The 23,989-nt window shown below is 42.0% G+C and overlaps 12 protein-coding genes across 12 annotated transcripts; 7 read left to right on the top strand and 5 right to left on the bottom strand.

The window, feature by feature from the left end:
- Positions 1 to 349: 349 nt before the first annotated feature.
- FOA43_001898 (uncharacterized protein) lies at positions 350 to 1,615 on the bottom strand (the record flags this gene model as incomplete). Its single annotated transcript, XM_038922204.1, has 1 exon — positions 350 to 1,615. The coding sequence occupies one exon, from the start codon at positions 1,613 to 1,615 to the stop codon at positions 350 to 352; it is 1,266 nt and encodes a 421-aa protein (XP_038778132.1).
- Positions 1,616 to 1,807: 192 nt separating this feature from the next.
- Positions 1,808 to 2,800, top strand: FOA43_001899 (uncharacterized protein; the record flags this gene model as incomplete). Its single annotated transcript, XM_038922205.1, has 1 exon — positions 1,808 to 2,800. One exon carries the CDS (start codon positions 1,808 to 1,810, stop codon positions 2,798 to 2,800), a length of 993 nt encoding a protein of 330 aa, XP_038778133.1.
- A 48-nt stretch (positions 2,801 to 2,848) lies between these two features.
- Positions 2,849 to 5,205, bottom strand: FOA43_001900 (uncharacterized protein; the record flags this gene model as incomplete). The annotated part of the gene is made up of 2 exons (XM_038922206.1): positions 2,849 to 5,168; positions 5,198 to 5,205. 2 exons carry the CDS (start codon positions 5,203 to 5,205, stop codon positions 2,849 to 2,851), a joined length of 2,328 nt encoding a protein of 775 aa, XP_038778134.1.
- A 427-nt stretch (positions 5,206 to 5,632) lies between these two features.
- Positions 5,633 to 7,315, bottom strand: CCT5 (T-complex protein 1 subunit epsilon; the record flags this gene model as incomplete). Its single annotated transcript, XM_038922207.1, has 1 exon — positions 5,633 to 7,315. The coding sequence occupies one exon, from the start codon at positions 7,313 to 7,315 to the stop codon at positions 5,633 to 5,635; it is 1,683 nt and encodes a 560-aa protein (XP_038778135.1).
- Positions 7,316 to 7,603: 288 nt separating this feature from the next.
- On the top strand, positions 7,604 to 7,975 carry FOA43_001902 (uncharacterized protein; the record flags this gene model as incomplete). Its single annotated transcript, XM_038922208.1, has 1 exon — positions 7,604 to 7,975. The coding sequence occupies one exon, from the start codon at positions 7,604 to 7,606 to the stop codon at positions 7,973 to 7,975; it is 372 nt and encodes a 123-aa protein (XP_038778136.1).
- Positions 7,976 to 8,016: 41 nt separating this feature from the next.
- LIA1 (deoxyhypusine hydroxylase) lies at positions 8,017 to 8,988 on the bottom strand (the record flags this gene model as incomplete). The annotated part of the gene is made up of 1 exon (XM_038922209.1): positions 8,017 to 8,988. The coding sequence occupies one exon, from the start codon at positions 8,986 to 8,988 to the stop codon at positions 8,017 to 8,019; it is 972 nt and encodes a 323-aa protein (XP_038778137.1).
- A 628-nt stretch (positions 8,989 to 9,616) lies between these two features.
- FOA43_001904 (uncharacterized protein) lies at positions 9,617 to 11,752 on the top strand (the record flags this gene model as incomplete). Its single annotated transcript, XM_038922210.1, has 2 exons — positions 9,617 to 9,620; positions 9,699 to 11,752. The coding sequence occupies 2 exons, from the start codon at positions 9,617 to 9,619 to the stop codon at positions 11,750 to 11,752; spliced, it is 2,058 nt and encodes a 685-aa protein (XP_038778138.1).
- A 273-nt stretch (positions 11,753 to 12,025) lies between these two features.
- Positions 12,026 to 13,535, top strand: FOA43_001905 (uncharacterized protein; the record flags this gene model as incomplete). Its single annotated transcript, XM_038922211.1, has 2 exons — positions 12,026 to 13,187; positions 13,492 to 13,535. The coding sequence occupies 2 exons, from the start codon at positions 12,026 to 12,028 to the stop codon at positions 13,533 to 13,535; spliced, it is 1,206 nt and encodes a 401-aa protein (XP_038778139.1).
- Positions 13,536 to 13,543: 8 nt separating this feature from the next.
- FOA43_001906 (uncharacterized protein) lies at positions 13,544 to 15,649 on the top strand (the record flags this gene model as incomplete). Its single annotated transcript, XM_038922212.1, has 1 exon — positions 13,544 to 15,649. The coding sequence occupies one exon, from the start codon at positions 13,544 to 13,546 to the stop codon at positions 15,647 to 15,649; it is 2,106 nt and encodes a 701-aa protein (XP_038778140.1).
- A 735-nt stretch (positions 15,650 to 16,384) lies between these two features.
- FOA43_001907 (uncharacterized protein) lies at positions 16,385 to 18,075 on the top strand (the record flags this gene model as incomplete). Its single annotated transcript, XM_038922213.1, has 2 exons — positions 16,385 to 16,391; positions 16,487 to 18,075. The coding sequence occupies 2 exons, from the start codon at positions 16,385 to 16,387 to the stop codon at positions 18,073 to 18,075; spliced, it is 1,596 nt and encodes a 531-aa protein (XP_038778141.1).
- A 1,615-nt stretch (positions 18,076 to 19,690) lies between these two features.
- FOA43_001908 (uncharacterized protein) lies at positions 19,691 to 21,010 on the top strand (the record flags this gene model as incomplete). Its single annotated transcript, XM_038922214.1, has 1 exon — positions 19,691 to 21,010. One exon carries the CDS (start codon positions 19,691 to 19,693, stop codon positions 21,008 to 21,010), a length of 1,320 nt encoding a protein of 439 aa, XP_038778142.1.
- Positions 21,011 to 21,051: 41 nt separating this feature from the next.
- FOA43_001909 (uncharacterized protein) lies at positions 21,052 to 23,640 on the bottom strand (the record flags this gene model as incomplete). The annotated part of the gene is made up of 2 exons (XM_038922215.1): positions 21,052 to 23,591; positions 23,634 to 23,640. 2 exons carry the CDS (start codon positions 23,638 to 23,640, stop codon positions 21,052 to 21,054), a joined length of 2,547 nt encoding a protein of 848 aa, XP_038778143.1.
- Between the last annotated feature and the right edge of the window lie 349 nt (positions 23,641 to 23,989).

Below are 23,989 nucleotides of genomic sequence, written 5' to 3' on the forward strand. Positions count from 1 at the left end.
CATCACTCCTCAGGTGACAGTGAAAGAACGCTGAGATGACCCTCTCATATAAACGGGTTGAAGCTTCAATGATGTTTCTACGTTCTTTGTCTTACTGTTCTTTTTTCAACCTTTTAGCACTAATATCTCACTGATTTATCCTGTCTTTAAAGACCATCAAATGTCCCCTATGTTTATGCCTTTTATGCTGATAACGATTTTCCCCCAATTCATTATCAGTCAACTTATTGACGATTGATTGGAATCAGCGTTTTCCCCCAACTACGTATCCCATTCATTTCGCCTAGATAGTGCTTAATTAGTCATTAACTTAATATAGAGTTATTACAAAAAGTTGTAGCATTGTAACCTACCTTATCCATCCATTTAGCAAGCTATTGCCGAACGTTTTGGCCGTCTTCTTGGATTGAGGATCCATGGCCAGCGCAAGAATCACGGTGAGTAGACCTACTCCAATAGAGATCTTCAGTAGAAGTGGTATAGATTGAATATTCTTGGCCACTCTTTGGTATCGCGCGACTGTTTGCTTTCTTTTGCGTGCTTTAGCGATATTTATAGCCTCTTCTTTCACCTGTAAACCTAATGTAGATGTAGATACTTTACGATCTTTAAGACATGAATATTTGGAAATACTTCTGAATCTCCTCAACTTTCTAATTGGACAAATCTTCCTCTTCAACTTCAATGCAGATTTAATGACCGCGGAAATTTCCGATTGGGCTGCTTGTCTACTCAATGAATTGATGTTGGAATTTATCAGACGACTCAATATCACGTGAATAAACTCAGCACTACCGTCCCCTTCTCTGATCTGCTGTAGTATTTGTGCTCTATATCGAACCATCATACTCACGTATAAGTATAATGGCATAGAGGGATCTTTTTCCGCTATTATTGCATCCCAGAGTAAGCACACCTCATCAAATCTATTGAGATCATGTGCAAACAACGATATTATCGAACTCAAAGCAAATATGGGCTCCTTCAATGTCGGCTTTATTGCATTGTAGAACTTTCTGTCAGCGTACCATAGGATTTCAGGTATTAAATCCAACTGTTTGAGAGTAGGATCGATATCTTGAAGCATGTGATCTCTTAAATACCTTAATGTCATATAGTACAAGAAATTAAATGCAGTCTGTTCATCCTTGCCAAAAATTATGGTGACCACAGCAGCCACATCGTGATAACCTTGATAATAATTAAGGTCTGGTACTTCTCTAAGCATCCTCACGATGAGTCTTTTCAACTGAGCTTTCAGCTCAAGTTCAGTTTCCTCTGCCATATTTTCAGGGTAGTGGATGTACGACCTATCAACATCCTTCTTTACCTGTGATTCATCCCTATGAGGTGCCATGAACTGTATAGGCACTGAATCTAACGATCTTTCGTTTCCTTCACAACCTGTTAAAATCGGCCAAGCCTGGGCTCGAAGCGAAGTGGACACCAGCCCATCGTTGCTCAAACAGTGCGTTCGAAATCTCTTCTTGTCCTCACAATGAATATCTGTGAGGATATCGTTGTTGACTGTCTCGGGAGAATCTGCTTTCTCAGAAATCCCCTTAATCGACTCCCCAGAACTCTCATTTTCATTGTCAGCTGTTCTATTTGCCATAACAATGGATTTTGAAGAAAGATAAAGTGACAGACATTGCTTTAATATGGCTAAAATGCAATTCGCGGTCATTTGTCCTTTTCACCATCTCTTTGATCTCTCTTTATTCATCTTATAGAGGAATTAGGGAAGCAAAAATCGTCAATTGTGTCTGAATATTCATTAGATTACGCTAAGTGTATATTTCCTTTCATGACATTCAAGTTTGGCTTCAAAGAAGTACGAACTTTAGGTGGAGGTCAATTCAGTACGGTCTATGAGGTCCTCGATGAACACCATCCTACCAATTCTAGAAGATATGCACTGAAAGTTGTCGAACCTGATGATGAAAGACCTCCTCATAATGTCAGAAATGAATGCGCCATCATGACAAAGTTAAAACAGCACAAGGGAGTGAATAGTTACAGTGAGAACGTCCTCAGACTTATAGCAGAGTTCACCAACCCTCTAGAAATCGGACTTTTGTTTCCACTATATGCTTGCACTCTATCGGATGTCATAAATCATTATTGTAAGAGGCATACAAAGTTTAATGTCGACGGAACCTTGTCGAAAGTAACCAGAAATGAAATGGAGTCGCATGACATACATCACGTGATACACCACTTATTAAGTGGTTTAAACTTCATTCATAGTTGTGGTATTATTCACAGAGATATCAACCCCAACAATATCATGTTTCAAGGTCTAGATTCCCTAGAGCCAGTGATTATTGATTTTGGAATATCCTATGAATTGCCTACAAATAACGGTCTGGAATCACCCAATTTGAAATTCACAGATATAGCCACAGGATATTTCAAAGCTCCCGAATTGCTTCTATCTGTCCGCAATTACAGTTACGAAGTAGATATCTGGTCGATGGCTATAATCATAGCATTGCTTTGTAGTAATGATGGCTCAGTACCTTTTGATGAGGACTCTGCTCATAGTGATTTGGCTCTATTAAGTAATATAGTTACTGTTTTTGGCTCTCCTCCAAAGGATTGGCAAGACTGTAAAGGCTCTCGGACATTTCATGCCATGAATGATAGCTTTTTTGCTAAAAAACCCAAACCAATGTCTGAAATTCTTCCTAGAGTTGTCGACTTTGACCAAAACATAGTCGATGTCTTCCAGGGCATGACAAAGTATCCCTCTAAAGAGAGACTTACTGCTAAAGAAGCGCTAATGAAATTGAAGTGAATAATAGATAAATAAATACATGCATAATTCCTAATAAATCTTTCTTTGCTACTTCTTGTCCGGGAGTGAAAGTGATGCAAGCTCCTTTTCCCAAGTGGCAATGCTCTTAGTGCTGGTATTGATCTTATGAGACAAATAGTCCAATCTGTCTCTAAAAATCTTGCTGTTTTCAATTCCTCTGTAATTTGCCACATCTTCTTCCATCTTCATAACTTTAGCTGCCTCTTGAGAGATCAACGTTTTCAAATAATCAGACTCTATCGAATTGAAAATGGTTGGTTGAGAAATCATCTCTTGAAAGGCGGCTTCGTACAATGGCTTGGCAGGTTGAACCTCCACAATAACACCTCTGTTTCTAATCAAGCTAACAACCTCTGCATTCTCAATGCTTTGCAAGAGTGTATTTGTGTGGGATTTGAACAACGGGAGTAGTTGCAAATCCGTAAATGTAACTGTACCATTTTTGGCAAGCAATTTGATTAAACACCAAACTTGTGAACTGTTGTAACTGTCATCCTTAGGTTGCATCATCTTCTGAGTAAGCTGTTCAATGGCCTGATTCACTAGACCCTCGAATGCCTCAGATGGGCTGTCTCCACTCTGAATGCGCCTCACAAACATCTGGAGATCCAACATGCGACCTCCCATTCTATCTATATACATAAACAATTCTTTAGTATCGGATGGACGCTTCTCAGAAGCTTTTTCTTCGCCGTCAGCACCATTAGCAGGTCTACTAAGCTTTTTCAATACATAATTCTCCGCAGCAGAATGCGTTGCATCGGAAAGAATCGTTCTCTTCAAAGGTGCACTTGGCATGATGTTGGCAAGCTTTTGAACACTTCCCACATCGTCCGTTATGAAAATCACGTGCGCAATATCAAGAGTCACCAGACTAGCGGCCCATTCCGCTAACGCCTGATACACAAAGGCGTTCGAGTCGTGACTATTACGTGCTGCCTGATATCTATCGATGACAATGACAGGTTTGGCATCGGGGTTCTGACGAAGATAGTCTTCCTCTTTAAGGTGGTGCTCCCCTTCATCAGACGAGTAGTTTCTCATGGCCACATCTCTGATCACGTTGGCAGCAAGTGTAAGCATGTTCTTAACTTGACCCTCTTTAGTCTCACTCATACCAGACTTCTGTCCGGCAAGTCCCTGAACGACGAGATCTGTAAAGGAAGACATTTGCGTAAGCCAGGGAAAAACTGGATAGTAACCGATCTCACTGGCTGTGTTTTTGATAAAGTCGCTCTCGTTTCTGGCTTTGATAATACGTTCGCAGTCGATATATAAAACATTCGACCTATCTTTAAGAGCCTGTTCTTGTACTAAGCTACGCTTACCTGATCCAGGTGGTCCCTGAACCACAATAAACGAGTTCACGTTCTCTTCCAAACATATATTAATGCTCTTAGCCTTCTCGTCTCTTTCCTCCCTCAGACCCTCAATGGAGTTCCAGCCCTCGTCATCTTCAGACATTCCTGAATTGAGAGATAGAATTCTTGACATTTTACGCTTCGTAGAGGAGAACTTCCTCATGATTTCCTGATAAATCTTCATCTTTTTGAATGAATAATCAGAAGTGATCTTCTCTGATACGAAGAAACTACGGATAGGATCGAAGATAACCACGGCGAATCCGGCGAGTAAAGCCAAAAATAATGGAATGAAAATTCTAGAATGAGCACCAATAAACTCGAAGACCGCATTCTCCTTCATGATACGCCGATACTGGATATGTAGCATAGTGTCACCTGCTTGAAGTCCATTAAGGCACTGCCTGGCTGTAACTGCAGCACGTGTATTATGAAATGTAATGATGGCATGGCGAGGAACAGATTTGGAGTCAGGTGACGGTGGATCGATATCTGATATAGGGCCATATCGTCTGAATAGAGCATAAATGTTTTCCTGCGTTAGATCGGGTCCTTCAAATTCAACTTTAAGCTGAGAGCTAGGAAAACGGGCCAAATCTTCAATCCAGGGAGTTCCTTTCACTGGGAAACAACGTGGATGAGTTAATTTGTCCAGAAAGCTACCGCTGGCACGCTGGGCAACGTTATCCATGATCTGCTTATTAAATTCCGAGACAGCCATTCCATCTGGGACTTTGAATTTGACAAAGGCACCACCATCACGTGTCACAGAAGTGAATTTAGTAATATCAAGGTTCAGAGTTTTGTTCTCACTCCCGCCGTTCTCGCTGTTCTCGTTCCGTTGACCTGAAGATAGCTTCAAAACGCGCGCTCTCAATCCAGACTCGGACATGTCGTACAAGAAGGGCAAAAATAACTGCCGAAGATCCCACTTACCCGATCTCATAGGAATAAGACGATCATAGTAGAGCAGAGATTCCTTCCAACTTTTAGAAATGAAACCAGTTTTATCAACATCGTCATCTTCACCGAGATTGGACGACCTAAGAAGTGCTTCTTCAGAGATGAATCGACAGCCATTGAGTGGCCTGCACACATGCTTAGAAGGCGCAAACGGCCTCAGATACGAGACCTGTTTTCCCTTTAGACTGGGCCAAATACGGGGGAACATCAATGAGGAATGAAAGAAGGCAACGGAAGACGAATGTGGGGGGATCATCTTTTTTTGGCCCTGTGTTCTCTTGAGAATGTGGCGAAGTTGAAGTATTACTAGACGTACGTGGCTGGTGAATTCTTCTCCTAGTCAGCCAAGACTAAGACTATGAGCTTTTCTTAGAACACAGCAACAATTGATGAAGAAGTAGAGAAAAGCCGTCTCAGAGACATACAGATTATATGGGTTACCCGCCACTAAGTAAATCTTATTAATATTTTATTAGCTACGTAATCCTTAGTACTGATCCTTTCCAGTCACAATGACATCGTTGATCTTGAGCACCATTCTGGCCAACTGGGAGGCAAGCAAGAACTGCTGCTTTTTTCCAATAAGAGTCTCAATGACAAATTGTTGTTTCATATCATTGGAGCCTTTTCCAAGACAATCCACTCCTAAGAAAGCATTGTTGTCCTTGACATGCTGAGCTTTCAAGTTGGTCAAATTTTCAATTGGATTTAAACCCGAATTCTCGGCAAGAGCCATTGGAATAACATCCAAAGCCTGGGAAAAAGCTCTAAATGCATACTGATCAATACCTTTCTGTTTATCTGCAGCTTCAGCAACTTTCAAAGAGCACGAAATCTCTGCAGATCCTCCGCCATAGACAACTCTGTTGTCCTTAATCAAATTTCTCACAACGCAAAGCGAATCGTGTAGTGATCTAGTAGCCTCATCTACTATCATTTTGTTTGAGCCTCTAATCAAGGCAGTGACAGTCTTTGGATTTTCACAGTCCTCGATAACAAGAAGACGGCTTCTTGTAGTACCCAGTGCAATCTCCCTAACTTTTCCAGCATGTCCCAACTTCTCCGGGGTAAGATCTTCAAATCTCGGCACAATTCTACCCTTGGTAGCAATAGCTATAGTTTCAATTTCAGAGCCTCCAACCCATCTGACGGCAGGTAAATTGTTCGATAACAAAAGATAGTTGGCCTCATCGTCAAAGCCCCATTGACAAATAACCATATTTGCACCTGTATCTTTAACCTGTTTGATCATCTGTCTAAATTTACCCTGCTCGTACTCCTGCAATTGCTTGAATTCTTCCACAGTTTCCACCTCCAATTTATGCTTGGTCTTAGGTTTAGGAGGCTCGAATGGGCATGTAAGAATGGCTATTTTGGCATCGTTTATCTCCTTAGGCATCTGAGGATGAGAAAAGTCCTTATCTAAAACAACACCTTTAATAACTTTCGAATCTTCAAGAGAACCGCCCAATTTTCCTTCCACTTTGATCAATTCAAAATCAACATCCTTTCTTTCCAAATCCGCAACGTTAAGTACAGTTTCCACGGCAATTCTAGCGAATTGGTCGTGACATTTAGAAACCACTTTAGAACCCAAAGACGTTGAGGCAGCACGGAATAGGTCAGAATCGTGACTCAAATTTGCATCAATATTGGAAGAATCAATGTGAATACTGTCGGCAATACTATCCAAGTTGGCAGTGGCGATCTTGCAGGCCTTATCAAAACCATTGGCCACTTTAATGGGATGAATTCCCTTTTCTATTAGCTCCAGAGCTTGATCGAGCATAGCACCAGCTAAAACGACAACACCTGTCGTTCCATCACCAATTTCGTCATCCTGAGATTTCGATAACTCCACCAACAACTTGGCCACTTCATTGTCGAGCTGGATTTCAGACAATATGGTAGCGCCATCGTTAGTAATGTTTATATCTCCATCAGGACTGATGAGAATTTTGTCTAAACCACGAGGTCCAAGGGATGTTTTAAGAATGCCAGAAACTTGTCTTGCTGCCAAAATATGAGATCTGATGGCGTCTACACCGTGTGCACGCAGCTTCTTCCCCTGGTCCTTCACTATAATGAAGGGCCTACCCATTTCATCCTGGGCAAAAATAGGTTTCGAGAGATTTTCCATAGGAATATTTTGTGGACGACCTGACTGCATAATGATAAACTAGTCGAATTTCTGTTGAAAAAGATAAAGGCAAACAAGGAGACTGTTGATGCGATCGATGGTGATTTATTTCACCCTGGTGAAAAACTTCAAGTGAAAAATTCAAGTGAAAAATCGAAAGCGGAAAATCGAAAGCGGAAAATCAGATAAAAAAAAAAAAATTTTGAAAAATTACATAGTAAAATCGAGAGAGCTTGAATTCTTACCAACGATCAGACTTGTTGAAGGTTGCGGAAGAATAGATAATAAGCCGGTGAGATTGGAACTGTTGGTATAATAATGTCAGTCGTGGGATCCTTAATCTTCTGTACGGATTGTGGCAATCTTTTGAGTTCGATATCACATCAGAAAGTACTAAAATGCGACATGTGCAACAAGGAGTATCCAACGTCACAATTTGCCAACTTGACGGTGGTGACACATCCTTCGAAAAATGCGTTTCCGTCAGCTTTACGAGCAAGGCAGTCATTGGTGAAGACTACGCTACATCAGAATGAAGTTGAAGAAGGTGCCACAATCCATGAGAAGTGTCCTCAATGTGGTAATGAAGAGATGCAATATCATACATTACAGTTGAGAAGTGCGGATGAAGGTGCCACGGTATTTTATACGTGCAAGCAATGTGGATATAGATTCAGGACGAATAACTGAAATGAACAATTATCTATGCTTAAAATATTATATAGATTTGATTACTCAACCACTCCAGCATACTCCATTTGATTAGAGTTCTCGTAATCATACATGTCCAAGGCCACGATGGCGCTCTCTTTAACGACTCTAACATTATCGGTTAGGTGCCTTTTAAGCACTGGAAGAACATCATCTGTAGCGATGGCACCCAAAGCTTCCGCAGCTTCGTGTCTCACCATTGGGGCTTCATTATTTCTGTCGATGACCTCAGTTAAATGAGGAACAGCAATAGGATTACCAATTTGACCGAAAACATAGGCAACTTCATGCTTCAAAAGAGCAGAAGGATCATTAAGAGAAGAAGCAAGTGCTAAACAGGCTTCATCACTGTCCATATCTCTCAATCTAAACATGGCTCTATATCTTTCGAACAATGGAGCATCCTGATTGTTAAGAAGGTCTCTCAATCTCTCTATACTATCGGCATCATTTGCATCAATTGGCATAGGAGGAGCAGGGTCGATCGAAGAGTACAATGACTTCTCCAAATTCTCTTTGCTTGGCTTATCAGAATGAGCCCATTTGATTCTCTCAATGGCCAACTCGCAAGTCTGCTGAATAGGGACAACTTCCTTAGGATCTTTGAGGTATTTGGTAAGAACCTCCAAAGAATCCTTGTCACCGAGAGCACCCAAAGCTTCTGCAGCTTCATGTCTCACCATAACCTGCTGGTCCATATCACGAAGAACATCTCTTAAAATAGGAGCTGCTCTCATATTCTTGGTCTGACCAAGAACATATGCAACCTCGTGCTTCAAAAGTTCCGAATCACTATGATGGAAACACTCGCTGATATAATCAACTGCTTTGTTTGCCCTTTCAAGATCTTTTCCAAACTCTTCTCCAATGGATTTGAGATAGAAAAGAGCTCTGAACCTATTTGCAAGCTTGTCCTTACCTGAAATATTGCATAGAATGTCTCTCAATCTCTCGATTGACGAAAGTTCATCAAAATCGTCCGCACCAGCCATTTTTACTTAACCTTATGGGTATTTCCGGCAACTCAGTAATCCAAAATTCTTATCTTGAAAGCAGATTTTTAGCCTTATATACGCAGCAGAGTGGTCCTTCACTACCAGTGAAATGCTTCTGAATTGATATCACTTTTGAAAAATTTTTAGCCCGTAAAACTGGGAGCATCATGTGCGGGTCTGAAATTATCTGGACACCAAGACACAGAGCACCAAGACAGAGCACCAAGACATAACACCAAGACAGAAAACCAAGACAGAACACCAAGACATAACACCAAGGCACAAGACCTTGAAAATTTCCAGCTGCTGCAGCCGCTCCACCATTCACAATTTCCCTCTATTCATCTGAACCTCATCCCCATTTAAATACGAAATCTCATTACCTCAAGGCTAACTAAAATTTTTCCTTTAATATTTTACCTTCGGTTGATAGCAGAGCATATTGTAATTTGAAATTTCAATATCCTTTTGTTCAGAATTTTTTTTTTTGAATTATTTTTTGGCTTGTTCTATCATTGTTTGACATATTAAGCGTAAGATCTGCGGGTAGACCATTTAAATAGGAACCACCTTCATTCCTTGTAATTCTGATCCACTTTATTGATTTGTGTCGTTTTTACTATCAATGGGTTCTACTGCTACTCTTAGTCGACAGCCTTCTTCTCGGAAGCTCACTCTTCAGAAGCTTGGGAGGCTGTTAACCGGAGGATCCAAGAGCAAGGTCACTGGTGATGTCACTGGTGATGCCACTGGTGATGTCGCGAGGGATGCCACTAGTGATGTCGCGAGGGATTCCACTAGGGATTCCACTGGGGATTTTACTGCAGACACTCAGGGAACTACGGAAATGCATCATATGTCTATGGGTTTGTCCAAAGAGACACCTTTTGGGCATCATTCAGAGTCTCGCTCTTCAATGAATTCAAACTCCCCAAGGACCATGTCTCGAGATACTTCAAGGGGAACGTCTAGAAGAGATTCTTTGAATACGTCACCTTTGATTTCTCCCTCAAGGTCGTCTCACATGGAGAGTGTTGATGCTCTTCTCTTGGATAAGAAGTTAAGAGACTCCATGGCTAACGATCATTACCATGATGCCTCAGAAATCGTTTCTTCCAGACATTCATCGTCTGCTTCTCACTTGGGACACAGATCAAGGCAGCATAGTTTTGCTGAAAGCCATTCTAGTACTGCAAATACCGGAGATCTTCATATGAATGAAACTTTACCTGAAAAAGGAGGCTCTACTGAAAGCATTATTAATTTGAACACGCAATTTGGTCATTCTACGAGGATTCATAAATCTTATCGTCGTCAATCACCGTCCATTTCGCCTTCACCTTCGCATCATTCGTCTCCTGGGTCTTCTGTGATCTCACTGGAAGGTTCTACACTTATAGATAAAGGATCTATAAGACAGCTGCCTCTACAAAGTAGTGCAGCCGTGTCCAGAGGCGCATCTATACTGAAACAGAACAAACAGCAGAAGTCAGAAGTTGCAACCTTTGCGAGATTCATTATGCTTGATGATGGAACCCACGAACATCATCTTCGAAACATCAAGAGACAGGAGAAAATGGGACAGATGATTAAGGATCTTCTGGGAGGTAAAAAACTACGTAATCAGGCTGTTTCTGCTATACCAAAGATCCTCTCTTCCACAAACTTGGAACAGTTGGACAGAGAAGCACAAGAGGCGGTTGATGCGGCAAATTCCACTGCTCAGAAACGTGACTTGCCGCCTACTTTGTTTAGTTCGTTGTTGAGTCAGGTGAAAAATGGTGAGGTGACCCCCTACACACACAAGGGAGATTCTCTTCAACAGCCTAACAACCCTGTGAGTGTGGAATCCGGTTCCGAGAAGCATTCTGCTACTTGTAAGCCTGCCTCCGTGACGACCTCGCAGTCATTTTTTGACAGTTACGGTACCTGCCAAGAAGTTGTAGGCAGAGGAAGCTTTGGAGTGGTGAGAATCGCACATAAGAAACTCAGCAAAGGAGGAGAAAAGTTCTTTGCAGTTAAGGAATTCAAAAAGAAACCGGGTGAACTTAAGGAAGAATATTCCAGGCGGTTAACTAACGAGTTCTGTATCTCTTCCTCGCTAAAACACTACAGCTTGATTGATACCTATGACTTGCTAAAAGATGCCAAGGGAGATTATTGCGAAGTGATGGAATACTGTTCTGGTGGTGACTTGTACAGTTTAATTGTGACGGCTGGACGTCTTGAGTATGCCGAAGCAGACTGCTTCTTTAAACAGTTGGTCAGGGCTGTTCATTATATGCATGAGATGGGAGTTGCTCATCGAGACTTGAAGCCTGAAAATATCCTTCTGACGTCAGATGGAACTCTTAAGGTGACTGATTTCGGCAATGCGGAATGTTTCCGAATGGCATGGGAAGATGAGGTGCAACCGGCAAGAGGTATATATGGATCTTCACCATATATTGCACCGGAGGAGTATATAGAGAAAGAGTTTGATCCCAGACCTTTAGATATCTGGGCATGTGGAGTTATTTATATCGCTATGAGAACTGGAAGACAGCTTTGGAAAGTTGCTCGTGCCAGTGATGAATTCTACAGTGTTTACTTGGCAAAGAGAAAGGACGCCAAGGGATATGAGCCAATAGAAGCATTGAAAAGAGCCAGATGCAGAAACGTTATCTATTCCATATTGGATCCGGTTCCAGAGAGAAGAATAACGTCTTTACAGCTTCTCAATAGTGAGTGGGTGAGGGAAATTAGATGTTGTAAGAGTTAATGCAATGTATAATAATGAGTGTATAGTATGAACTAACCTTGATGGACGGCGTAGGATCGCCATTTCCACCGGGCATCCCGGGGTTGCGTGCGGGGTTGTTACCGGGCCATCCCCAACGCCACCTTAGATAGCGAATTTTTTATCTTATCGAATACACTGATACTAATATCACTTTGTCTTCCATCAAGTGCAAGCTGACCATAAGGTCAAGCAGAACCATCAACTTATCGTTTAAACACCTATATTGTTCCTATTTATTCTTCTTCTTCAACTATGACAACAGGCATATCCCAGCAATTGGGTCTCGACTCAGTTCTGGCGCACTTAGTTCGAGGAATGCTATGCCATCCTACTAATTTTATTCTGATACCTGCAACGATTTTCTTGCTTCTCAGTTATCCTACATTACATGCGCTCTATTCTTCGCCGTTGACATTTTGGGGAACTGTTCTGAGCGACTCGCAGTATATAAAGGGTATATGCATAGATGAGGTCAATTGCACAGACTTCAAAGCTGATTCGGTAGACTTTATATACCACAGAGTTTGGATTCAGCCGTCCAGCGAGGTTAACTCGCTCACAAACAGGACGTTTCTCGCCACTGCTTTGGATATCCAGACGGAATTGCTGACGGGGTTGCATAGAGAAGGTTCTTCTTCGGATGGGTTCAACGCTACAGATCTTCCGTCTATTCACCTACACTCTCCACTTGATTCGTGGCACTCTAATGCCTCTTTGTTGGCCAAAGATACCAACATCCTCAAAACAATTCAAAAAAGTAGCGTCAACCCGGAGTTGTTCGCTGGTTTGGTTCGAACCGACGATTTAATATGGAGTGCAGATGCCTTGTGGTTAGTGTTTTGGTACCGCCAAGTCGATCAGGACCATATAGGTCGAATCTGGAACGAAAACATCGACCGGGTCAGCAGATCTGGTAAATATAATGAGACTATTACTGTTCTTGATAGTTCTGCAAATCCCAAGTCTTTTCTCAGACTCGGTTACAGCTTCTGCAGTGTCTTAGAAAAATCACTTCTTACTATTCTGCCCGTTGTGTGCCTTATTTATACTGGTATTTCGTTTAGCAACCTGCGAAACCTTAAATCCAAAGCTGGGTTGTTGTTTGCCTTTGCCGTGGAGACTGCTCTTGCCATGTTCGGTGCTGCAAGTATTACGATTTTTCAGTCGAGATTTCCCGACATTCTGGAATTACCTATTCCCATTCTTGTAAGTATTCCAATTATGTTGGGCACAGAGAACCTGTTTAGAGTTGTCTCCGCTGTTTCGCAAATCTCTGATGAATGGAATGTTCCCACAAGAGCCTATCAGGCTGCACTGCATAGTCTACCAAAAACAGTAGAGTCGGTTTTAGCTGTTTGTGTAACCTTCATGGCTGCGTTACCCTTTGCTAAAACGTCGACATCACATGATCTCTGTATGTTTACTATATTATCATGCTTTTTTGACCTCATACTACATGTGACTTTCTTTACGACCGTACTTATTATCGATATTCGTCGTTTAGAGCTTCAGGATTTACTACAGAGGGGTGGAAAACATCATATTTCTTCTTCTTCTTCTTCTTCTTCTTCGAAATCCTATCATTCATTGGCTTTCTTTAGGTTCCCGTTGCCATTTATGTGTAACGTCAGTCAAACGGTTGTTGCAGCTCTTGTAATTGGTACTTGGGCCTTTAGTTGGACTCAAGTATCTAAAATAAGTGATTTTGCACTTGGCAGCTTCCAAATTCCCTTTAACAGACGTCGGTTCGCCTATGATCTAGGTCTCGTCATGGGTAATCGACAAGGCTCTGTTGTCATTCAAGTTCTGGAGCCTTTATTTGTATGGTTGGGATCCAAAAAAGCTAGTGATGCTTTTTCTCCAGATAGCCCCATCAGATATCGATTCGACTTATCTTATGTGATTGAACTTGCCAGCTTTGTCACATTCATTACTTGTACCGCCTTTATTGCGTTGAAGATTACAGTGGGATCGGAAGAAGAACCCAAGCAGTTAGACAATATGCAAATCACTATTGTTCCAGGTAGTTCCGTCACCCAGCAATCGGATGATTCGGCAATTGTGTCTTCGGTGGTTCCGTCATTGAAGTCCAAAGAATTATCGCATGGCCATTTTCTCGATGTTGTTCGGGTAACAACTTCTACCTGTCCATTCATCATCTCTGTTGGTATGGACCATAAGGTTCTGGTTTGGTCTCCGTTGATGAATCCGATTCCTGTTCCCACTCAATTGCCAATTTCAGGACGATTTCTACCTGTTACCCAGGTGGTGATGTCGTCATCAGGATCTCTTATCGCTGTATTCAGCAAATGCGGTGTGGTTAAGTGTTGGTCTCGATTGTCTATGTCGTGGATATGGACTATTCATGCTGGTGGTTTAGAAAATAAGCAGCCTTTGGAAGCATTTTTCAGAACGAGACATAGTCCTGGTATGCGTTCACGTAAGGGACAAAAAAAGAATGATCTTACTCAGAGGAAGCATGTTCGTATGGAAAAAGATGATAATGAAGAGACGCAACATGACGAAAGAGGTCGATTCGCTGTATTTATGACCAGAAACGAATCTTCTGCTACATCTACAACTGTTGGTAGTAGGATGCTGGCCAGGGCTACTAGGTCACTGTCAGTTGATTCCAAATTTGATGCAAGCACGGATATGAAAAAGCTCAGTGACAATACGGAGAAAGACTTTCTGATTGTTTTAAGGAACGGACTATTATTGACTATTGATTGCACAGATGGGTCGATAGAGAAGGAAAACGTGTTTGAGAGCATTATAGGTGGTAAGAAAGATACTGATTATGGAAGTATCGTGGCCTGTAAAAAGCTCCTTACTCCAAGAATGAATGACAGAATCGTTTTTGCTTTGTCGGACGGATCTCTGATCGTTTCCACTGCAATCGGTACCAAATGGAGATCTCGAAGAATAGAAGCGAAAGGTGGATATAATAAGGAAGGTGATAACAACTCCGGCCGAAAGTTTCATTACTCGGCTTCTTCTTCCCCGGTTATACTAGCAACGGTTCCATTTGTTGGCATGATAGTAAGAGTGCTTGATCTATGGGCCCAGCTCATTGACGTTCAATCGGGGATATTGCTCAAGGAATGGCCTATTGGACAAGTTAAGGAGGGGACATTTCGAGTGTTTCATCCGGAGCCATCGCACTGCCGTTTCTGTGGTTGTGCTTCTGTTACGTCATTCTCCGTTGCTTACACTGAACTTGAAAGTAATACTCTAATCTTGCATACTTTCTCAATGGAAAATCGTGCGAAGAACGCCATCTGTCTGCGTGTGGAAAGAGATCCTAGAGAGACTAGATGTTTGGGTTTTGCTTCAGTCACGCAGCATCAGCACTGGTTGACGGGTGTGGAAGGATGGGGTGCGACGGATTTGGACGTTGTTATGGGAGTGAGACAGAAAGAGAGGAGTGTTGATAAAGATGTTCAGGGGGGTGTTCTTGTCAAGTGCTACGAGGCTGTAAAGAAGACCGGAGTATTAAGGAAAAGAAAAGAGTCTAAAGGGAAGTTTATGGGTGTCCAGAGTGCCCCAATACATCATTTATGGGAAGGTTTTACCATGTCGGCAGATGGACAAGTCAACTACTACGAGATACCTAACGGAGATAAATCAGGCTTGCTAATTAAAAAAATAGGCCCGGTAGAGAAGTTTGGCCACAAGTCAATCGTCGCCTCGTTTGGTAATGTAATGAAGGTTCTCTATTTAGGCAACGATAACTTGATTGAGGAGGGAGATGGCGAAAGCGCTACGGTTGCTAACTTGGGCCAGGCATCTAATTCTCTATCCTTCATAAACAGGAGAAGAAGACTGCATTTGCGAAGATACGATCTGACGCACTCGGCAAACTTCAATGGATAGCTCGGCATTATGTGTTCAGTGCAAACTCAAAAGCCGAGAATGCGTCTCCGTGGCTGTCTTGCATTGAAACGGGCGAATGTGGAAGCGGAATGTGGAAGCGGAAAATAGTAATAAAAAAGAAAGCAAATTAATTAAGTAATAAATTGTAGGAACGCAAATACCGGGGCTACGCCCCCTCTATTATCTTTATCTTTTCTGACCCTATTTGGAAGCATAAAATAAAATAGAAAATAAAAAAGAAAGAGAGACATGCACGATTGGTTAACTGACAAGCGCAGTTTCTTTTCACACGATTGATGGTCAACGGTCCTGCATAACCAAAAATTTTAGAGTTCTTTACGTTTCAGCTCTCTAATCCTGTATTTCATCTGATTTTGCTCTTTGTTATTTGTCATAATTTGGTTTCTTCCAGGTTTTCCTTCCTTATCTTATCCTTTTTTGTTCCGGTTTGTCTGGTTGAGCATTTGTCTACTGTCATTGCTATGATATTCAGTGCACTGGGTAAGAGGACTGTCGACTCGATAAGTCTCGTAAGTGAGATTGTATCAGCAGCCCTTTTACTTGTGATTGTATACATCTCTGGGCAATCATTAGAGACATTTAGCTTGCTTAACAGCTTCACCAGTCAGCAGCATTGGATAGTGATAACTCAGAAACAACAAGGTAAGGACCCATATATCACGCTGGATAAGGTGTTTCCGTATTCGAGGGAGTTCACTAAGCACAATTTATACGATGAGAGGTTGCCTAAGGCATCACTACTGAGGCAACTAACACGCCAGTTGAGCAGTACAGGAGGCAGTCTGGGAAACTTCTCTGTAGATTTCCACTGGGCAGACTGGATGAATTTGGGTCATGCCGGTGTGTTGTTGCATGCTTATGATGATCTCTATCCACACAATGATAAGACGTATAGCCAGTTATGGGAGTCTTTGAAAAGTCACGATTCATCAAGAGTAAATCACACTCCAGTTGTTACTCAGCTAATGCGATCAGATACATGGTTGTATGGATTTATGGATCCTCCAGAGCGAATACAGGTGATTACATCTCAAGGATTTTATACTATTCCAGTAGCCAAGAAACGGTTGATGGGAGAACAGGAGCTTTGGGATACTTATCATGGGGTTTCGGGCTCAGAACATTCTGAAGCTAGTTTGGCACAGTTGGATCTTCACAGTGTGGTCAAAGAGTTGGATACCATTAATTTAAAGTACAATGACCCCGTTGATTGGAACAAGCCCATTCCCGAACAGTATAATATTCCTCACGAAGAATTCAAGTGGAGTTTGGATGATGAAATTGAAAAATTGGAGTCCAAATCAGATAAATCGTCTTCGGAAATAACACACCTGCAAAAGTTGAAGGATTGTCGTGATACTAACGACCGTGCGATGTTTTTCTTTCCTGTAAACTATCTAGAGCATGATCGCTATCTGAAAGGTGACCATACAAACTTCCCATTCTTTCAATCCGTCGTTGAACCAACCAGAAGAAGGTCTCATATTCATCATCTGATGAGAAACTATGCCAAATTTATGAGGCAGGCAGGCTATAATTACTGGGTGTTCTCTGGAAATGCCATTTCATGGTACTTCAACGGAAATAATATGCCATGGGATGAAGATATAGATATTAGAATGACGGTACAGGAGATGAACCGTATGTCTTTAACTCATAATGCCACTTTGGTGGTAGAGAATCCTGAAGAAGGAGACGGTTTGTACTACTTCACGATATCTCCTTGGTTTGGTGGCTTCACTAGAACAGGTAATCACATTGATTCTAGATTTGTCGATATTAAAACAGGTTTGTACATCGACATTACCTGCTTATATGAGGTCAGTGAATCCAAAGAAGAGATCCTTCAGCGTGATGCTATATTTGACTCATGGGGAATTAAAAAGGAATATCGAGAAGAGTACTTGAGTAATCATGCGGTAATTAATGACAAGAACAACAACTGGTACTGGGAGGACAACTTCAGCCGCAATTTCCGTACCCTTTTTGAAGGTACTATGACCTATATGCCATACGAGTTTGCAAAAGTGTTGGTTTATAATTATGGGCGTGATGTGTTGACTCGCCGTGACTTTGATTCGTGGAACTATTATCCAGAGACAGGTATGTGGGTGAATGGCAGATTGTGTGAGCCTAAAAAGTATCAGAAAGTGTTCGATTATGGCGAAGCTTTCAACTCCGATGGAAAGCTTACCCTTAAGGGAGCTTGTGACCGCGATGCCCTTTTAGATGAATGGACTAGAACTCACATTTCCATTGACATGCATAAAGAAGAGTTGGATCTATTCACTATTGGTGATAAGGGGCATCTCAAGTACTCTGAAAAGGACTTGCCAATCTATTGGTCCGATGAATTTACGGATATCTTTAATTATTACGAAACAAGTGGTGACAGTAGCATATAGTCAATATAATTTAATTACAAGTACTAGTTTCAAATTATTACATCATGGATACACCCATAGTGGATAAAGCTATTATCGCATGAGCTACCACGCTGTTCGCTATGAAAAAGCCAAGGTAAGCTGAATCATAATTGTCCAGCCGTCTATACAACTTGGCTAATGCTTTGGGCAAAAACAACATACCACCAGTGGTATTCGAAACCTTGAATCCTTTGAGGAAGTGCATCCAAAACAAGAATTGATAGATAATAATGGCTGCAAAGGTAGATAGGAGATATCTACTGACCGGTATTTTCCTAAGAAGCAACTTGGTAGACAAATGGTAAGGCACCACAAATTCAGCGAATGCAAAAAGAGAGTGCAGCAGAAAACTGTGGACATCTAGCTGTCTATTGTACGCAACAAAGAAGAACAGCTCGCTAATAGGATAGTAGAACGGCACAAAGCACATCAAGTGAAGAAGGATGACAAGCATTATTTGATGTATCGTGGACATGGAAGTTGAATTGAGGGGAGCAGATTTGTCTCCTAGAGCAAATTTGTCTCCTAGTAAAGGAAATGTAAATTCTTTGGTAATTCTGTCACTTGAATCAGATTTGGGACGAAATGAAGATTCATCTGGAGAATCTATTGTGAGAGTACGTAGTTCAAGCTCGGAACCATTTTTTGGTGCTCCAGAATTGCTTGCAAGCTTTTGAGTAAAGACTTTATGGCCAAGCAATGAACCTGGAATCGTTATGAGCACCGTAATACCAATAGCAAAGAGATTAACTTGTAATAATCTAACATCCTTAGTGATGAGATGAAAAAGCATGAAATCGGAGCATACAAACAAGCAAACGGAAGCTGCTGCGGCAACAACGGCTAAAATGGGAGAGCGTTGAGTCGACTTATAGACAATACTGGAGGTGATAACTCCCAATAGAGGCGAGCATGCCGTGACAGATATGACCAGAAATGTCAAGGAGGTGGAACGAAAGATCAGGTAGAAGAAGAACCAGAGAAGGACGGAAGCCGTTAGGAATGCGGAAAATCCAAGCAAAACGCAGTAATAACAAAAAGCGGAACCTTTGTTAGAAGAGACTACGACATTCTTGTATCGAGCCGTCAGGAAGTAGCTCAGTAAAGGAATAAAGAATAACACCAAAAGACAATTGAAGGTGTACTTTCTGAAGTAATCTGCTAGCGATGCCAGCTGTAAAGGCATCTTAGGAGCAAATGAGACTGCTTTATTGGTGTATAGGCGGCGGAAGGCTTGAGAGATTGCGGAGGCAGACGTGGAAACGATGATTCATATGAAATAGGAAGACCAAATGAAATTCCTCGATGTCTAAATAATTTTAGGGATGGGACTGGCCTGCAGGATGCATAATGCATGAGCGTGATGAAAGTCCCAACCAGGAAAAGCAATCAAAAAAAAGCATTAAATTTAAATTAATGTACATTAATGTAAATAATATACAACTACGAGGTGCACAAAAAAATCGTTTAGAACGAGAAGTTTATGTATGTACGTACCTCATATATTATCTAAGGTCAGAAAACAGTTATGGGAACTTACAGGAAAAAACGCAGTAAACTCCATAATGCGAGCTCTGACCAGCGTCATCTGCCAATGACACAGCAGCAGTTGGCCCATCAAGAAGAAGCAGTCCGGTTGGCCCGTGGAATGGTTCCGGGGCAGTATTTTCACCGGTACTATAAGAACCAACAACAAAAGCCTTTTGCCCATCCGATATTCAACTTTTCGATACCGACTCCTGCTGTTTCTGAGGCTCAATTTCTTAATGATGAGGTGGACATGTATGTTTTTCGGACAAATGCGCTACAGAAGTTCAAGGTGGCATCTGATATGTTGGATAACATAATGACCAAATCGATACCGACGTCCAAGATTTCTCCGCCGAGCTCCTTTCCTAATTGTGTTATTGACAGGACACTGTTTGATGAGGCTAAAGTTGCCGAAAGGGCTTCTGCAGCAGAGGGGGATGGCAGCGTTGAGGAATATCTTAAGAAGAGACTTGGCCTCAACCTTTTAACCGACTTTGTGTTTGGTAATTTGCAGGCAATGAAGACAAAGGACATATTACAGCGAGAACTAGTGGCAAAACTGGAAGATGAAGTTCGGTCTGTAAGCTCCGAGAAGATTTCCGGTAGATATTTACTGGAGACAGAGACGATTGACCAGTTGCATAAGCTATACAGCAAGTATTCTCCGTTGAAGTTTAAAGAGTATGAAGCTTTATACAAAGGTATATGTGAGGATTTTAAGAAGAATACTGGTAAGACGTTGAAAGAGGAACAGAAAGTCAAGCGTTTAAAAGTCAAGCAGTTTGATCTTATACAACGTGGAGTGAGCTATGCAGAATATAAGGCGAAGAAGATGGAAAGAAGGAGAAGAATTGAGAAGAGACTGGCCGATAAAGAATTGGAGAGGAAACGGGGGGAGGAAAAGATCAGAATAGAGAGGGAAAATGCCAAGGCAGCTCAAGCAGCTCAAGCCGAAGCTCTGGCGCGAATGCAGCATGCTGCACAATCTGCTCGTATTCAGCCTGTTGCTGCGGTTCCTCAAGTTTCTGGGGTTCCTGTGGTTCCTGTGGTTCCTGCGGTTCCTGTGGTTCCCGTTGCTTCAGTTCCAGTGGCTCCCGTGGTTCCCGTAGCCCCAGTGGCCCCAGTGGCTCCTCGTGTTCCTGATGTGTCCAGTTCTGTCCCTGCAGCTGAAACTACTGGAGTGGCGGCTACCCCTTTGGCACCGTCAAAGTCGGCTTCACACAACAGTTTCAACGATCTTTTTGATAATAACGTCTCAAACTTCGACTTCGACAACAACCTCCTCTACGGTTCGAATGATGACGATATCATAATGAATTCGGACGATAATAACGATGATCTCAACCCGTTGAACGATCAAGTATTTCTAGGAAATTTGGATTAGCTCTAATAAGTGTATTTTGTATTATAAAGAAGTCGCAACATTCACGCCCCAAACACATCGTACCATCTCTTCAGCACTCTCGGACTGGCAAAGCCAATTGTAACAAACACCAAGATGAAGTTCATCACTATCAATATCAATCCGTTCATCATATACCTTGGTGCAAAAATCTTCCACACCATAAGATGTCTTCTGAAGTGATTCGTCATCACCATCGTTGAAATGGTGAGACTAATTTGGTAGAGCAACAAACTTGTTGCATTTTCCACCACTTTAGATACAAGCGCCACCGGTCTACTAGTTGGAGGTTGCCTCCAAAGAGTAAGTAATGCCACACCAATAGATATCAAGATGAAAGAGCCAAATGTATCCAAGATTATAGTCAAATGAGTAAATGGAAAACTAATTGTCTCTGTAATGATGAAAGCGGCATCCCAATGAATGGATTGTAGTGTGGCCTGATGGCCTGTGGTGAAGAAATGAAGATATCCAAGTAGACCTACGACGACGACAGATATGAGATTAGTCCTTATGTTGAGCAAATCAACGATCTCCAATAGTGAAAGGAACTGATAGGTTAATACGGCCAACGAAAGCCCCGCAAGAGGCTTGCTGCAGAGTAAAATGGCACTCAAAAAATTGATGAAGAAGAGGAAATAAGTGGATCCGTATGCATTGCCGTAGCCAATGATATGAGCACGTTTTGGTTCCTCTTGCAGTTCAACTTTCACGCAAAGTGGGCCGCTGGCCCAGCCAAAATTAGCAGCCAAGAGGGAAACACCAAGGACTATTCGAGCCAGCGTTATTCTGATGGTTTTTAAGGTGTCGAAGCTAATATTAAGCGACTTCGTAAGCTTCAAGTCATGCTCCAATAATTCTATACTCCATGTCAGAGCTGTAAGAAACATCATGGCACGAAATCCTTGAGAAATCCATACCGGTGCGGAACTTTCATAGCTATTAGATGAGATGTAGAAGCTTTTGATAATCCATGGAAGTACAATAGCCGAGATATAAAGCCCTGCCACGGCGTAGAAACTTGTCTGGAAATTGGAAATGCACTTATCACCTTGCTCTTCACGACATAGCTTTATTTGGGACACCAATCTAGTCAAAGAAATGAATATAAGTGAATGGTAGGCACCCAGAAGCCTTCTATTAGAATTGGTTAGCTGGAACGATTTGAAGAATGCACAAACTCCAAAGGTGACTAGCCAAAAACAGGTGATCTGATCTTCCCAGATGATGAAGGAATTGCTGGTGAAGATTAGTGAATGCATGGCTATAATGATTATACCCATATAAGTCCAACCATTCTGAATCAAGTTCTCTTTAACTTGACTGACAAGCCAAGGAATAGAGTACCTATCCATTATAGGCGCAAGAATACCATTGACGATGCCTAAGGCCACTCCCAAAAGCAATGCCCAAGAAATAGGAAGACTAGTGGGTTTGAAAACAAAGATGAATGATGCAAGAAGAGCGGTATATACAAGCATCAATGCCATTGATGAATAAAAGAATTGAGGATTCAATTGGGCCACCACCACTGAGGGGATCAGCTTGGAGTAAATGACGAGCAAAATCCATGCCAATGACATAAGACCGATACCTATTGCAATGTTGGTGTCATCAAAAGTTGCCCATTTCTCTTTGCATTTGGCCAAAGAAAACTGCTGGTAGTTATATGCTTCTTCTACAAACTCTTCTGACGACGCATTCTGCAACCATGACGCATTTAAGTGCTGATAAAGTTCGTTGACAGATGAATCAAAGGCCAACTCCTGGGAGGCGTGTCTATAGTGGTCAATTTGAGAGGCCGTTATCCTCATGGCTTCAGCTAGATTGGCCGTGTCGTTTCCTTGAGGGCCCAAAAACGTCTCTTTTATAATGGAACCTAACGAATTGAACGGTATTGGAATTCCTAAAAGCATGGATGAGGTAGGAACAAAGTCAATCTGATTGACTGAGCGATATCTGGATCCCAAATCGCCGGTATCATATTCTGTAGAATCCACATGACCGAAGTAGGGGGTCTTGGAGTACATGAATAAGGCCGATTCAAGTTCGTCGCGTGTTTCTCCACCATGGTTGCCTGTGGAGTCCATTCCGTGGTCCCCAAACACAAATAAAACGGTCTCGTTATCCATTTGCGAAATGACTTGACGAATAACAGTGTCCAGCTGCAGTAATTTCTCTTTCATGGCATAATGCTGAGGTCCGTAACGATGGCCGCAATGGTCAACACCCAAGAAATGCCCTATCAAAACATCCCAGTCGGTGGAATTGTGTCTTATCATAGGGAAAATGTGGTCGATGACACCCTGATCGACACTATGAAGATCCCAGACGTTGAGAGATTCGTACGGGAAAGTGAGATTTCTATACAAATAAGGTCCAAAGAGAGCGTCCCAAGTATCGTCACCCGCAAAAGCAACCCGGCGGCCACTATAGTAGAGCTGGCTAATCAAGTTGTCCTCATCGATAACATCACCATTGAAGTTGGAACCCGCATCTATGAAAGTAGGAAGAGATCCTGTAGTAAGCCCCTTAAGTCTCTGCAGCGTTGTTGTTGGCGGATCTGCTAGGAACTTGAGTAGAACAGCATTCTCAGGGTATCGACTAGCCATCTCGTATAGAACACGCATTTGGTTATGATAGTTTTCATCCAGATCGGTGACATCATCAACCGGAATGGTAAAGTCAAACCTGAGGGCATCAATGAGAAGCACTATGGCCTTTTTGAAAGGTGCCTTGCCATGAAAGCACGTTTCTGATGACTGCTGATCCTCGCAATTCGACCTATCTGGAAGCACGCTTCGGTTTAATAGAAAGCCACGAGTGAAAAAGGCTAGGGAGATACATTGAAGAACAGCCAACAAAAAGAGTACCTTGAAATAGGTGTTGTGTGTCTCGGAAAGCTTTCGAGACCGATATACGTAGCGATCCATGTGGAACGAAAGACAATTAAGCACCTCT

The sequence above is a fragment of the Brettanomyces nanus genome, chromosome 1 (assembly GCF_011074865.1).
Source record: "Brettanomyces nanus chromosome 1, complete sequence".
NCBI lineage: Eukaryota > Fungi > Ascomycota > Pichiomycetes > Pichiales > Pichiaceae > Brettanomyces > Brettanomyces nanus.